This window comes from Rhipicephalus microplus, chromosome 6 (assembly GCF_043290135.1).
Source record: "Rhipicephalus microplus isolate Deutch F79 chromosome 6, USDA_Rmic, whole genome shotgun sequence".
NCBI lineage: Eukaryota > Metazoa > Arthropoda > Arachnida > Ixodida > Ixodidae > Rhipicephalus > Rhipicephalus microplus.
This window is the reverse complement of record NC_134705.1, coordinates 89,916,125-89,932,516: the sequence shown is the minus strand read 5'-3', so window position 1 is coordinate 89,932,516 and position 16,392 is coordinate 89,916,125. Positions and strand designations below refer to the sequence as shown.

Sequence of the window (16,392 nt, the reverse complement as noted above, 5' to 3'; positions counted from 1 at the left end):
TCTATCATTGCCTGGTTTTCCTCTCTAGCCTTTGCTCCCATCCACAAGTACACGAAACCAAGGAGTGTCATTTGACCTGCCACTTTCCCTTTTAGCCATAAATGTTCCTTGCATTCCTGCTTGAGCCTTTGCCAGTCTGTACTTTTATGAATGAATGCCCCAATACCGCCCCCCTTTCTGCTGCCTTCTGTTCTATTACAATATTCCCACGTGTAGTCCGCATTGTCAGGAGGTTGTTCCATGTCCCTGAAATGTGTTTCTACAAAACCGTATACCATCGGCCTCTCCTCCCTTAGCTGTTCTTCTATCTCTTCCCACTTCAGCCTGTTCCTACCGCCCTGCATGTTAATATACCCTATGTCTGAATTGGCTCGGCGCTCGTGGCTACAATTATTTCTGCCCCGGACTCTACCTATCTTAGATACTGGTGCCACTTTGAAATCGTATCTGTCCATTCCATCTGTCAAAGAGTCTCCCTGGTTGTTTTCCTCGTTACTAGCTATCCTGCACTCTTAAGGGCCCGCTTGTCCCCAAAAAAAGCTACTGCGCGTCCTGCAAGTCGCCAACCCACCTCATGACCTAGCCGCCCATCGAAGTGAATTCTGTCTCGTTAAAAACCACCCCACCCATGCACCTCTCTGTTTATTTCTACCACCTCACAGCCTTTCTCTCGACTCATCCGCCATATCTCTTGGTTTGCGTTGAAAACCGCTCTTTGTAGGTTGTTATCACGCACCGGTACCTCCGGTATCGTGCATATCGCTACCTGTACCTCAGGAGAAGTGGCGCGCATGTCATCGACGCCTTTCGCCAGTGTAGTTGCTAGTCCTGCTGTATCTTCATTTAAGACATCGTTTAAACAGCCTGAAATTATCACGAGGTTTCGTCTATCAGCTGTAGTTTTTAGTTTTGAGCTCGCTTGCCTCATGACTGCTTCCAGCTTGCGTCCTCGGAATGCCCCTACTGCAACCCTCTTGCCACCTCTTACCCTCTCTTTGGTGGCTTCTGTGCATCGATTTAAGTTCAAGTCCCCGGCGATTATCACATGCTGTGACTTTTCAGCTGGAGCGTCCTGCCCCTGCGGGTTACTTACACCTGTTGCGCCGGCTGCTTTGTCCCCTCCCAGCCCCACCACTACTTCGCTGAAGCTGGGCCTTGGGACAAATGAACCGGCTGAACCTGTTTTTTCCAAGCTTGCTTGCTCTTTCTTCTCCGCAGTTCTGGTTGCCGGTTCCCTACTGTTCTCTCCCTAGGCCGCTCCTCTGTTTACCTTGGCTAGTGCTTCCTCGGCGGACTTCAGCATTTCTCCCATAGCCCTCGTTTTCTCTTGCTCTGTCACCAACGCAGTCTCAAGCTCGGTGATTCTCACCAGCATGTCACTCTGGGTAACCATCATTTTCTCCATTTTTTCCTCGACCTCACATTGCCTACACTTCGCATCAGCCTCTTCTCCTTCCGCTTCTACACTTGGGTCCACTTTCAAACCAACCCCACATCCTGAACACTTGACAGTCTTTTTAACCATGTGTTTCTGACACCAATTGTTCTATGACTTGTCTCACTCGATAATTACAAAACTCGAGCCCTGCCCTACGAAAAAGAGAAAGTCTAAGCTCTACTACAAAAAAATTGCGTGTTCTATGTAAGTGCACCTCCCCCACGGGGTGGCAAAAACAACAACAACAAAAAAAACAAAAAATCAAACACACACACAAACTAATAAATACCTGGTGACTGACCCCCAAAAAAGCCGTACAATAAAATAAGTGCTACAGGGATTTTAACTGCTGCCCTATACTTATAAAAACAAGCTCAAAACATGCAAAACAACTTATCTGCGCAGTGGATCGGGAGCGCTAAAAAAACACGTCCATCCACAGAGACAGTCCGAACCGAGCAGTGGGCCTGTAGCGCCACCATGCAGCTACCGCGGTAAGCTGCCCAGTAAACTCACGGCCGCCTGGATCGGGTGGATCCAGGCGGCCGTGGTAAACATTGCTGCACCACATCAATAAATGGTGCCGATCAATTCAGTGTACATCTCTGACATGTCTGGTCTTTGTTATATTCTTTCTCTCTCTCTGACATGTCTGGATGTAGCGAAAGCCTTCTGAGCTCAGCACATCTGGCGATCGTCCTCGTCTGAGCTGCTATCTTCAAGTCAAATCACGAGGTTGACTGCCAGCTGCTGTAATGACAGCATTGACGTATCTTTTGCCTTCGCTAGCCACCTCGTTATTGGCATGGTGAATTTATCTCTATGTAGATGTGAATTCGCCTCACACGTGCGCGAGAACGGCATTAACAACGCACATATGTACACGAAGTATTACGCGCCCGGCGATACCCCCTTCCTGAATGCACGCTCGCACTCCTCACCTCTTTCACCTGCCGGCAGCCATGTGATTGGCTGGCTTGTGTCATGTGGTCTGTCCTCCCGGTCAGATCGCGCCACGCTCTCACTTGGAAGTCAGAGCGGTTGGGAGCGCTCTGAGTCAGAGGCTGACACTATGAAAGAACCAACCGATGGCAGTCCGAGTGCCCAAATTTTACCAACCGAAGGCGCAGCGACTTTTCAGAGTGCTCCAGAGCGCTAAAAAATGCCCAACCGAATAGGCCATTAAATTGTGGATGAAAAGTGGGAATTTCGACGGGCAACACTGCTGCAAATGGGCACGGAATGTTTAGATAGGCATGAAAGAGAAAAGGTGGCTTGGTTTATATTAATGAAGTGCACTTAGAGAACTGTAATGCCATACATTTCTCTATCATAAGTTAATTATTAGCATGGAAAATCAAGGTTAAAGTTTCATTTTTACATTTCATGCTGAAATTTTCGCGTGTGCCATCAAAAAATTCAAAATGTATCTGTTGTATTTTCGCGGCAGTGGCTTGATGAAACTTTGTGAAACTTCGTATGCTAGGTCTTGGCACCCAAAGATGATTATGTAGTACTTGATTTTTACTGATTAGAAGCAACGTAGGACCCAGCAGATGCCGTCACAATCTTCTACGTCGCGACATTCAGTGCGGCAAACTCAGAGTGGCGCGTCCTCCTGCATTTTCTTTTTGCGCGCTTTCTCACTTACTAAGTGTCGTGTCGTAGTAAGAATGGTGTTTTCGAGACTGGGAAATTGTACATTACTAATACGCAAAAAGTAGTTTCGCTCTTTAGTGTCTCTTCAAAGAAAACAATCCTTGTGGGAGAACTCACGGTGGCTAGGCGGCCGGTGGAAAGGAGGCTTTGAGAACGCCCTTGCATCATATCGAACGCTTTGTGTGGCCACTTGGATCTCCACCGTGAGAAGTGCAGTCGCCAGTCCCAATGCAGGGGCTGGGCTAATGAGACATTGAAATCAGCGGACGCGGGGCATAATGAAAGTTCATAAAAAGATACGTAGAAAGGAAAATAGATTACTGCACATGCAGCAGTGCTTTACAATAAAGAATGCACCTAGTCATCTGAAAAACGATGACTGAGCAAGGTTACCATTTCATATTCTGATATTTATACGTGCAACCTGGCACTAGTGCAAACCTTTCAGTTTGCATGTCATTTATTGCTGCTGGTGACACGCTCCGGTATATTTCATGCTTCGTTTTAATTAAATCATTTTGTTTCCCGGTGGACTGTGCTGTGTTTTTGAACGTGCCCAAACTGTTGTCCATATTGATGGCACCCGTTGCACATTGAAATATCCACAGCCAACTAGCGGATGCTTACTTATTAATTGGTAGGAAAGGGTCTTGCATTCTTTGTTGTCCTCAGCCCCCGCTTCTGTGGGCGCAGCGCCGTTGTTGTCAACTCATGTGTGTTATTGATCTTTTTGCATTTCTGATCGTTCCAGAAACACGGCCCCCAGAGATCGGTGGACGTGATCGTGTCCACAGCGTTCATCATCGGTGTTTGCATCCTGTCCTTCCTCTGTGTGCAGGTGCGTTTCAAAGCATTGCATCGCAACAGCCTGTATTGATTGCATAGAAAAATTTTGGAGCTTTGTTTCCATCAGCTGTGTGTCATTAACATACCCCATCAACTCAGTTATGTACAGTTTTTTTATTTCTTGTGGATTTATTTGATCTTTACATGTTTTACACTTGTTACCAGAGTGCAGCGCTAAATTATCAATCAGTTGGCTTTTCCACCAAAACGTTTAACTGACAGCGAAAAAAATATTTCTTGGTGTTGTGCAAGAACAGTAGCGAGGCGAGCGTTTGAAAATATCAATGGCTTGTGGAATAAGCGTCTCACTGACATTGCTCATTGACAGATTTGCGTTGGTGAACTTTGCCGTAAAGCAGGTACGTTATGCAGCGAAACATACTTGTAAGGTGAAGGAATTGTTTTGCAGTGAAACCTACACCACTCGCTTCTTGCTACCTGCACTGGCAAAACTAGATAGATCGCTTAGTCATCACACATACTGCATCTCTCTTTTGTTCCGCGTCAATTTACAGCTACGCGAACACGGACAACTTACCACGTGACCAAGTTTACTGTTTGCTATGTCTCGCAACATAGCGAAAAGTTTTGGAAGTGTTATTCACAACCAGACTTGTGGTTGTTCTATGTGTCATGTTTGTTGCCTTGTAGCTCAGCCACGGATACTTGATGAGCTAATGCTCTTTCGTTTCATATCCGACCTGTGAAATTGTTGAAGTGCTGCATAGTGTAGCAGTAAAGGAGGTAGTGCATGTGTTAGCCAGCAACCATTGAATTTGTTGTGGGGGAGGCTTGGTATTTAGATGGCGTGTAGTTACAGCATGAAAACTCTGCATCTTAAATTTCATTCTACCTTCTATCATAGTTCTACAATTGTGCATCAGAGGGAAATCGGCTATAAATGAAGGCACAAGTGCGTTCGAAATCACTAGCATGAAGACTAGGCAAATCCATGTACTGCCCATGATTCCCATGATGGCTGAACAATTGCAGTACAGTAGCTCCCAATAATAAATATCGTAGGAAGTTTGATGCCTTGTATACTATTCTGGCATTTTTATCTTTATTAGTTTTATTGCAAGCACACATTTGTTAGTATTGTCACCACTCTAACGCTGTGTTTATATTTTTGTGTGCTTTAGTTGCAGCTCTGTTTGATCTTAAAACCTGTGCAGAATAATACGTAGTATTGTATTCTCTGCTTATAGTGCTTACACTACCGTATTTACACGGTTGTAGGTAGACCCACTTTTTCAAATTTGACAATCCAATGTTGGGGGGTCTACTTAGAATCAAAACGGAACCGTGTACGGCTAGTAACAGCAAAAGAAATGAGAAATCAGGGGTGCTAAGCCGCGGTTACAACTTCACACCTACGTTTCCATTGTTACGGTAAATGCATAGCGTATTGATTCACCGTATGGCATACATTTTGACTCCAATAAAGGTGATGCCGACTTTAAAAGAAGTTGTGCCACCGTACTTGAAGCGATAATGCTCCCACCGTTGCGTCTGGAAGTGTACTGAACAACGCCACAACGCCATATGATCACGGCTCGCCGAATTGAGGGTATTGGTAATCGACAAAAGATCTAAGGAACAGCTTCTCTTTGTGATAGTAGTTTTCAAGCAGCCGCGTCGCCACATGTTCTTGTCACTTGTGCATTTTTTTTTTTCTCTTTGGGGACACATTATGGGGGGGGGGGGGGAGGTCAACGTACAGTCGAATTGACTTATAATCACGTAAATACAACATAGTCTGTTTCCCGTAGCTACCTTGCTACCTGGTTGGCATGACTAATTCAGCCTTTAGTCGTGTCCCCTAAGGCAATTTTTTAACACTTTTGTCTTGAATAAACAATAAAAAAAAATCAAAGTAGTTCACGATTTCTTCTGGACACTTACATATGTTATTCATCTGGAATAAAAGACCAGCTGCGAGTCAGCACTCTTCTGGCTGTTCTTTCTTGTGTTCTCGAGTTGTTCACGCTGTGTTACAAGATGAATGTTCTTGTGTTCCTCGGCCCCCAATGCAGTGGCTTAAGGAGAACGAGCAGTTTGCCGAGCGTCTCTACTGCTGGGAGATGGTATGCTGGAGCATGGCACTCGGCATCTTCCTCATGCGCTTCATGATCCTCGGCTCCAAAATCAACAAGAAGTACCGCAACCTCTCGGTGCTCATCACCGAACAGGTCAGGCATTCACGCTCTTCGTGCAGAAAAGCGATATTTGTTGCATGGCCGAGAGTGATTCGTGACTGTCTCTTGTAAATTTTTTTCGGCTGTCTAGTAAATGTGTACTCTATCTTTGTTTCTACAGCTAACTGCTGTGTCGAGTTTTTCGATAGATTCTATCTTAGGGAAGAATTTTACCTGACAGTATGTATGACCGGTAAAATTGAATTGGGGATGTTGTTCGAGGTATAGCGCATCCAGGGCGGGACAGAGAAGAAGACACAGAACACATACACGCCACTAACTTTCAACAATGTGGTTTAATCCGAGAAACAGCAATACTTATACCCAAACATGGCGCGTCACAACCACGTGCTAGAACCAGAAAATTGTGATCTACTGCAACTCATGCGACATCCAAATAATGCGATTCTTTCAATGATAATGATACCGATGGCTTGCTTATACAAGCGTCGCCAAACTTAGCAATGAATTTCGCTTCTATAATGAGCCTTGTCATTTGGTTAGTGCTTCTTCCGATTATGTTGGTGCGATTAAAGAGAAGTTAGCACCTGCCCCTCTTTCTGTGTCTTCTTCTCTGTCCCATCCTGGATGCACTATACCTCGAACAACATAAATAACCAACAAGCCCGTCATGCAACCTTAGTTGAATTGGTGAGTTGGTGTATAACTTCAAAATACCGCAGCAAAATAAGCAGACAAGAGCAAAACGAGACGATCAGGACGAGCATTTAAGTGGCTGCCCTTGTTGTCTTGTTTTGTCGTTGTTCATTGATTCCACTACAGTATTTTGAAAACAGAGACATGTAGAATCGATTGTGTTAATGGAATAACATCCGAAAGGTAGCTGATCGGAGGAAGGTTATTTGGACATGTTTCCTTATCAGGCCAAGTTTGCGAATGTAAAACTACTGGAAAAGTTACTGTGATGTTGTATATTGCATTACTGGTCATTTTATGGGCTTTCATGCCTGCCACAACTTAGCTTGCATTATAGCCAATTGTAAAAAAGGGTCTGTTTTTCACAAAAAGCATGTTCTATGGGCAGACTAAAAAAAAGGCATGCAAGCCTTCTCTCCCCCTTTGTATATGTGTGTTTTGCAGTGTAGCGAAGGAAAGTGGATATTTAAGGGCTTGTTTTTTTTTGCGTTAGACATAATATAATGAGAACTAACTGACAGTGATTCCAAAGAAAGTATAGGCGATTTTTTAGATGTAATTGGAATGTGAATGTGAAGAAAGAAAAGTGGACGAAAAGATAATTTGCCACTGGCAGGAACCGAACCTACGACCTTCGTATAACGCGTCCGATGCTCTACTACTGAGCTATGGCGGCGGTCGTCCCACCGTGCACTTCATGGGGTATATATGTGCATTTACACGTGGGAGTTTCATGTAGCAGTTACTTTTATGAGCTATGATGCTCTGTAACGGCCTGGCTCTGCTAGCATCATTGAACAGTTTAAATATACATCTTCCTGCCATTAAGTTGTCTCGCTTAGCTCAACTGCAAAGCTAGGTTGTGGTATAGACAGGAAGCAGAAGTGGATAGGTGGACTTAGCCGCAGGTTCTCTGTAGCTGGCTTTAAGTTGAAGTTCATCACATCACTCGACTGAAAAAAACGACCCGTTTCTCAAGAATCGCTGCCTACTAGGCTCAGAGGCAGTGGCCGCAATAATGCTGCCTTTGACTACTTCAACTCAAGTAGGAGTATTAAGGGGAGGGTTATTCTAGAATTAAGCAGTTACTCAAATGTCGATATAATGAATTCAGATATAACAAAACATTTCTTATAACAAAGTAAGTGACGGATAGCTTTGTAATATATAAAGCATTACAAATGATTGTTTATAACTAATTATTGGATATAATGGAGTGTTTTCGAGGCAGATGTGATTTAGTTATAATGGAGTTTGAGCTTAATCGTGAAGTTCTGAGTTTCTCTGCTGCGCATTCTAGGACATGTCAATAATGATTTGGATGTCGTGTCTACACGTTCTAGATAATTAAGCCTGATAATGGCACACGTTTGGATGAGCGTGTGAATGCACTTTTTTATATTTGTACACACTTCCTCGAATTATGGGCTTTTTGCACCCCTCTTAATTTTGCCGCTCTCATTTATTTCTTTACTTTTCAAATCTCTTCCAGATCAACCTCTATCTGCACATGGAGCAAAAGCCACATAAGAAGGAAGAGCTGATGCTTGCCAACAACGTTCTGAAACTGGCCGCCGATCTACTCAAGGTCAGGTTTCATTTTTCTCGTGTCTCGTTATACTGCAGTGGTGCACCAGAGTACTTTGAAGAAGAGGTGGAAGATAGTTACTTTTTCGACCCAACTACGAATATAACAAAAGGACAACTAGGCCTTCCAATAGAATTGCTGACAGTTTTACGCAGAGGGCAAGACGTCCACATTGACAGCGAGGTATGGTGACATGCTGGCATGATGTTAGAATGTGAGGCAACTCTTGCTGTGTTGAAGGAATGATGCCGTGGCTGCTGTGAAATGTCTTGCGACTCCACTGCAATCAGTAGATCACTCGGGATATGCTCGAAGCGCAGGCACAAAATGAGGCTGACGAGAAACCTTTGGCGTTGTTGGAAATACTGCGGATTCGTTTATTAGAATCTCGAGGGACCAGGAGAATATGTTTCATTTAATAGGAGCTTCATTCGCTGAGAGATGAACCAAGGAGCAGAATACAAGTACAAAATCAATATTGTCGGAAGTGCTTGTTCCACATAAGGTGCAGTTTCGTTTCAGAGACTTTAGCTTACTGAGATTATACTGTATGTGAAATGTTTGAACATGCTTGCTTGCAAGCAAGACTCTTTAAAAGGGTCCCCCATACAGCCTGTTGAAGCATGGGCCTGTGATTCAGCAGTTTGAGCATCACGCATCTCTGCTGAAGGCCCCAAGTTCAAGTGTGGCTGTCTCGAAATATTTGTTATGACGTATGCTGTTATGAGCTCGTGACAGCGGCACATTTTGCTGGCTTTCCACCACTTCCAGTGTCTGTCGCAACTGTTGCACTCAACGAGAGAAAAAAAAAAAAAAAACAGGGGGAAGGGGTTGAGTTAAATTGCGCACAGCAGTCAAGTATCCTACCATGGAGCCATATCAGTGCTTGAAAGTTTTTCAGAATAATACCCCGTACAGTCGTCATGCCGCGCAAGGAGTCACAATAACAGATGCATAATTTTGTATGCAAAAAGCGTGCAGCTGTGCAGGTGTACACATTACCTTACATTCACCCAGTGGGTACTTTGCCACATCTTTAAGGGATGATGGATTTGGTGGCTGCATCGCAAGTGTACTTGTACCAGGTGCACTAACACGGTTAAAAAATTGGCTCTACGGCCACTCCTCCTGTTTACTTTGTGACTGTGAACGTGTTCTGTGCAATCTCTTGCATTTTGTATATTTACCATATTTACTCGCGTAATGAGTGCACTTTGCAAAGTTGGTGGGGCGTTTATTGTGCGGGGAAAATTTTATGAAAACTTTTTTGATATGAGCAAAAAATGCGGCAAATCAAGAAGAAAGTTAGGTCGCTCAGCTTCTTTGTTGCGCTTTACTCATCTTCGGGGGTTGAAGGTGCTGTCTTCTGCAAGCTGTTCCGTGCCGCCCGTGTAAGCTATAAAAGTGTCTCGCGGCTATCTTTTCTCGCAATCGTTTAACCGCAGCAGTGGTATTTACTGTGATCTCGAGGGGCACCCAGAAGCGTGCGACGCCACGGCGCAATTGACCAACATTGTGGTGACCTTGCACGATACCGTTGACATTGTAGCAAGCAACCAACATTGCAGCAAGCTACCACCAAAGCATAAAAAAAAACGTCGATAACAAGATTAACGACAGAATATGGCGGCTGCCTCGTTTGCCACTGGAGTGAGAATCGGGGACCTTGTTGTGGAAATAGTCACAATCTTTTCTGAACTACAAGGTATTTCTTTCTGGCTTTCTAGAAACCTGCGACGCAATGGTGATGACTGGCCCTTCGCAACAGCCGTGGTGACAGGAAATCGTGTCGTCGTCACTCGAAAATTGCGTGCATGTGGTTTGGCGATAAAGTTTCGTATTTGCAGGAAGCAACCGTGGGTTGGCGCAGCAAGTTTCGTCACCTTTGGTCACTGTGTACTTATCACCTGCGATGTCTCTACACTCGCATCGCTCATGAACCCCGCTGTGGCACATAGATATTTAAGAAAGACTGGATACATGCGGCCCACAGATAAAAAGAAAAACTATACGGTGTGCGGCAGCAGGGAAAGAGGATTGAGCCGAGGTGGCTGAGGGGGGTCAGCATAATGATGAAAAACTGAAGAAATCCAACAGGCAAAGAGGCACCAGGCGTTGGTTAGCAGTACTACAGCGAACGAATGTAAGTGGTGCGTTTATTACGCGGGAAAAGAAAAAAACTCATTTTTCACAACTGAAGTTAGGGGTGCGTTAATTATGCGAGTGCATTTATTACATGAGTAAATACGGTACATATTGATCAACCTCTGTTTGTCTGTTTATTGAGTTGTATAACGTGTATATTACATGTATGAAACGACATGGTGATAGCTTATCAGAATCATACCTGTAATTTCTATCCGATTAGCACAGTTCAGTGGTATATATAGCGTTACGTTTTGGAAAAACAAATGTAAAGAAGCATGTTGCGTTTTTTTTTTTTTTTTTTTTTCGCAGGAGCTGGAGAGTCCGTTCAAGATATCGGGTCTCTGTGCCAACCCCTACCTGTACAACATCACCAAAGTAGTCTGCCTCTCGGCATTCTCAGCGGCACTCACCGAGCTGTTCGGCTTCAAGCTGAAGCTGCATAAAATCAAAATCAAGTGAACGCAGGAAAAGAAAAAGAGCTCTTGTTGGTAGCTAGGATGCCTCCTCACACAGGACTGAAGACAGAGAGCGAGATAAGAAAGTGAAAAAGAGATAAGGGAGGTGATGGAAACGAACTATTTGCTCGGCCGTCGTCGCCTGGCTCTAAAGCACTCTGTCTCTTCTTTGTCCAAGGCGGTGTGCGGTGGGGGGGGGTAAAAAATTTGAAGTTTTAATGTCCTCCTTCCCTTGAGCACCAGAATGCTGGCCCTTATAGCTAGTTCCCTCTGGGGCAGTGCCCGTCCCCCCTCACACGTACCTCCCGAATAACTTTTCTCATCGTAGCTGCCCATCCAGTGAAAAAAGTTCTGGCGCTGTGCCCATCCCTGACAGTCATACCTTGCAACATACAAAAAGACCAAGCCTCATTAACTTCGCTAAAACACCCTCACATCATTTCAATGTGCATAAACGTCACAGCGGTCCTTTTCAATTTAGCAGAACGCACACTCCTTCCTGCTCCCGGGTGCGAGTCAGGGCTACAACTCGAAAAAAAACCAAAGTTAGGCCTCCTTGTACCTTCACGTAGGCTCTCGAATTCCTTAGGTTGTAGCCGGGCTTTTAGCTGCGCAAGGGGTGGGACAAAAAGCTTTTCCGTCCCGTAACGTGAAGACTGTTGTGCCCCTCGTGAAATCTCATTAGTATTTCGTAGCCGGTCCTACGCTCCCTATTATGCGAGGAAAATTCAATGTCACTTGTACAGAATGGTATTCGCGTGTTGCGTTTTTAGTTAGGTACCTGCTGCGCAGGAAGATTTTAGCATCTTTATGCGAAAGCATCGTTTGCGATTGTACGAGTTTAAGGAATTTCTTTAATTCATTCCTTTCATGTGTACCGACTCTCTGATTTTCATATAATTTATGTTGATCGAACGCACATATATACTGCTAAACAGCGGTCACCATTAAAAAATTCACGATTGGTCGCAATTATCGCAACGTGTGATTGTGATTGTTAAAGTTTTAGAAGTTTATTGTTATTTTATTTACTGCAATGCTCTTACAGCTCTTTTTGTGCAGCATTAATACATCTTTAGCAATCCACCTCGTGAGCCATGAATGTTGGCTTTGGGCCTTGTTTTGACTTGGCACTAAATTAGAGAAAATGTTTTGGACGATTAGTACTAAGATCTGAAATAGTGTGTTTTAAATGTTGTGTGCTAGCATGGCCAGGTTTTACTTTTGGTGTGTTTGTCGCAGCATTGTCATTCTGCACAGATGACATTACCCTTCTCTGCATCATGCAGTGCAGAACCGTGCGCTAGCTGAGGCACCAAATCTCATTTGCGGCAAACGACAATGAACTCTCACAAGAAAGGCACATTGTGCTCGTTGGCTGTTTCGCAGAGTGGGAAGGGTTAAAAGTGACAGTGCATCATGGCTTCATCTGTCGGGTTAACTCCTACTAGGCCTTGCTTAAGAAAGATTGCACTCGTCAAAGTCTATTTCGTTTCGCCCATAGATGAACAGCAAATCATGCTTGGCTAACCAATCCTCTGGACCACTCCTTCGTCCTTAATACAAATCAATAATGGCGTTGGTTTGTTGCTCACATCTGTTTGTTGCTGAAAGAAAAAAAAGTGGTATTTTTTCAATGTGTACGGAACATATACGCGTGCCCCATTTTTCACAGCATTATTTTTCTCTTAATCAACTTTAAGGTATCTGTCGCGGTTGGGATCGTGTGGGAAGTGGGGGGCTCGCAGTGTCCCATTGACTCGAGATTGTTCAAGTTGAACTAAAGCATTGAATGTGGCAGTATCAGTACAGAAGGCTGATGGTCGTGTTCCTGTTCCCTGTGTTCTGGTTCTCGTCAAATAAAATGCTGTTTTGGCACAAACTCTGCATTTGTTGGGGCAGTTCACTCAATTCACTGAGCCGACTTTCTCCGCACTGATTGCATGTAAATAAGAGTTATGATGTGACTGAAGAGCGTCATGTCTTCTTTAGGTTCATTCATTATAAAGATTATTCCTAGCACTGTATTGGAGAGCTTTTTTCATTTACTTCGTTATAACCTATATTTTGTTATATACATGTTCGTTATGTATAGGTTTGAGTATAGTTGCATTAGAAGCTCCTGTCTGGTCGGAAGCTTTACACCACCCAATCAGCTGCTTGCATTCGCACTTGCAGTAATGCGCAACCTGGACTAACTGAATACCTATATGTACGTCCCTCACGTAATCAGTGATGCAATTTGAGTGACCTTCACACAGTTCTCACAATATAAACCCATTTAGCCCGTAGCATGGATGTTGTGCTCTGCGTAGCGTGTTTTCATTTGTACCTTTCTTTGATGAGATGGCACGACATACCTATTATTTTTTTCCTCAGTAATCTAGTCTCGTAATGTTAGCCTTGCTATTGCGGGCTCGGGCCACCGTGGATACGAAGAAAATAAGACATTCGCAGAACACATACACGCGCTCTTTTGTACATCTTGAGAGAACACAGTGAATCGCAGTCGTCCAGCTATTGACACGCACCTACACGACGCCTACAGTCATGCAGAGGATCAACCCTGACGTACTGCCTATATATACCCTTTCTATGCATATGAATTCAATAACATTGAACACATGCTGTGTCCGGCCAACGTTTTGGTGAAGCTGAAATCTCAAGCGAGCTGGGACGAAACTGTCAGAAGCTACAAGTACGAACTGCCATTTGGGACAGTCCAGAGGTCCCATAACAGTGCTGAGAGTATTCGACTTCTAGCACCATCCCAGACTAGCTAGCTCCTCACTTGGCCATTAAACCGGCGGTTAATGTAATGGGGGAAAGGGAATTTGAAATTTTGATGAAGAAAGAAAGAATTGCTTAGTTATCTAGGGAATATAAAATTGGACAATCATAAGATTACCTATGAATAAAGTAGGTGAAGAACTATTAACTGAAATAAATAAATGACTAACATATAGAAATTTATTAGTAAAAACCTAACAAGCAAACCTTGTGTCTCTAAGAAATTTGCAAATTGCTATGCAGATGCTTCTGTTGCTGTGGCCCAGAAAAGAAGCCCCAAGAGAAAGGATATACTCAGAATTAATAATTATGCTTAATTTTCTGAAGATAGTTTCTAAATGTTTCTTCCTGTGGCTTGCGAAATGTCTGCAAGTGAGTAAAAAATGATCGATGCTTTCAGGCTCTTGACAGTAAAAGCAACAGTGAGATGGCAAACTTTTCTTTCTCTTTCTGTACACCTTTCCAACATAGGCTGGTGGACCATTTTCTTCTGATCACACACACACCAAAAGCCCTAACCCTTAACTTCGTTGTTGAATGATGGCACACTCACCTCAATGTCCTGCACTCTGGTTTATTTCGTTGTTTTGTTGCACTGCCAAAGCGATTTTGGAGGTTATGTATAAAGTAATGCATGGTTGAGATCTGCATCATCCTAATCTTGTGGCACCCACTCACATCTGGAAGTTGGCCAAGAACTGGGTAGTTTTTTGGAAATTCATCTTTTCCGCTTTAAGAAGCGTCTGCAATGTATCGGCAACATTCCCCTTGCTGTGTTCAAACTACAAAGCCCACAAATAAAATAAGTTACATACATTTAAATCTGATCTAAGCAGGAGGAATATTTCATCTAAAGTAAGGGAGTGTATTAAACCAAGTAGGATAAGTTGCAGTAGAACATGCATGCTAATGGGCAAGTCACGGTTAGAGCTCATCCTAAAGGGAAAGGGGCCCCGTAACACTTTTTCAGAATAATCGTGAAATGATGCTGATCGGCAGTCGAAGCTCCTGAAAACATGCGAGCCAGAAATGGTAGCGTAGCACGTGGCCTAATAATTACAATTATTTCACAAAGATAGAATGAAATGACCCCTCTTTTCTCAACAACAAATGATGCCATGTACCCAAGACCATATGTAAGTGTTGTAAACTCAAGGTTCACGGCCTTCGGCTACTTGAGCATCCTAAGCTGCATGGTCACTGCGGCCGCCGCCAGAGGCCGCCACGTACCCGCGCGCACGCTCGCGTTCATTCTGAAAGTAAGCGACGCGTTCGGGAAAGAAAGAAAGGAAAGTGCTCAAGTTCATGTCACAAGGGCACGCACTGCCATTGTTTCTGAAGGAAAAATAAGCAAACAATCAACACGGCTTGTTAAGCTACAGTTTGCTCATTACTATATGGGAGGGGAAAAAAAAAGACACGGCGCAAAGAGTACGGGGACGAAGTGAAGAAACGTACTGACAGATCGTGTTTGTCAGTTCATTGGCGACCCCCCAGCCCCGCATGAAAAAAGTTGCATTTCCATGGAGCTAGATTATTGAACCGAAAATTTTCCATCTGAAAATGCTTTTGATTCGATAATTCAGCTCGGAGTGCATGAATATTCGCTGGAACTCTGATTATTTAAATGATGATATTTGTCCATGTTTCATCAAGAGGCTCAACCGTCTCGAGTGGGGTGCTGTTCGCCGCATAGTGGACGCGGCCGCCTGGCGCGCGCCTATCAGCGCCTTCTTGAACGGAACTTTTTTTTTTTAGGTGGCATTGGCCCGATCCAGGCGGCCTAGGGTGCCTCGATGCGAGCGCCCTCGGGGGAGCGCGGGCATCAAGGCACTCTAAGGCGGCCGTGGTGTGTATTGCTCAATGCGTCGTCTGCTAGCCACGTCACGTTTCTATGTGCGCACATTCTCAAAATTTAATTTGTCGGGTGATGTCAGCGCGAGTGTATACCTGCTTGTACGTATGGCTGAAACGACGTACGAGAGCATTTGGCCTTGCTCGGCTGCTAATGCATTGTAGTAGGATTGCGAGTGAAACTTTTCAGATTGACGTCGTCGTACCTCCATTTAACTGGATACTTTCCGGTCGGGTGCCACTTTCCGTTTTAAGCAGATCGTAAAATGCTCTTGGCATCCTCCCAAACATGAGGACCATTGAATGATGTCGGAATGCAGCATTTTATAGCGACTCGGTTGTAAACAAATAAGAGGCTCTAGGCCACGCACTTGCGCTCTTGGTAGGCGTACAACCACGGCACTGTAGTTTATCGATCACGCGAGGAGCCTTAATCGCGTTTATCTGGCCGTATACAGTTCCACTACATTGAAAAATTAATATCGCATAAAATATGCACTTCAATTCTTAAAGAGACCGACAACAGACTTTTTAACTGCGAAGCATTTCTTAGCGAACTTCGGCGATTTTAAGCGTATCTATCTATATCTAGCCGCTTACGACTTCAGGTTTCCTGACTGTTTAGATAATGGTATCGATGTCAAACTTTGTATGGCATACCATGACTCCATGAAGAACATATTTGACTAATCATAACATGAAAAACATGAAATGTATGTCATAAATGTCATGAGTTACATTTCATGGTCCTGCAGCTCT

General features: G+C 44.1%; 1 protein-coding gene across 2 annotated transcripts in view; it reads left to right on the top strand.

Moving 5' to 3' along the window:
- phtf (putative homeodomain transcription factor) overlaps positions 1 to 11,300 on the top strand; it is a 59,692-nt gene extending 48,392 nt beyond the window's left edge. For both annotated transcript variants that reach the window (XM_075866174.1, XM_075866173.1), the window contains exons 17-20: positions 3,849 to 3,935; positions 5,980 to 6,135; positions 8,291 to 8,386; positions 10,844 to 11,300. In XM_075866174.1, the coding sequence (XP_075722289.1) occupies positions 3,849 to 3,935; positions 5,980 to 6,135; positions 8,291 to 8,386; positions 10,844 to 10,993 (489 nt within the window). In that variant the 3' untranslated portion in view covers positions 10,994 to 11,300. The remainder of the gene's footprint in view (positions 1 to 3,848; positions 3,936 to 5,979; positions 6,136 to 8,290; positions 8,387 to 10,843) is intronic.
- Positions 11,301 to 16,392: the final 5,092 nt, after the last annotated feature.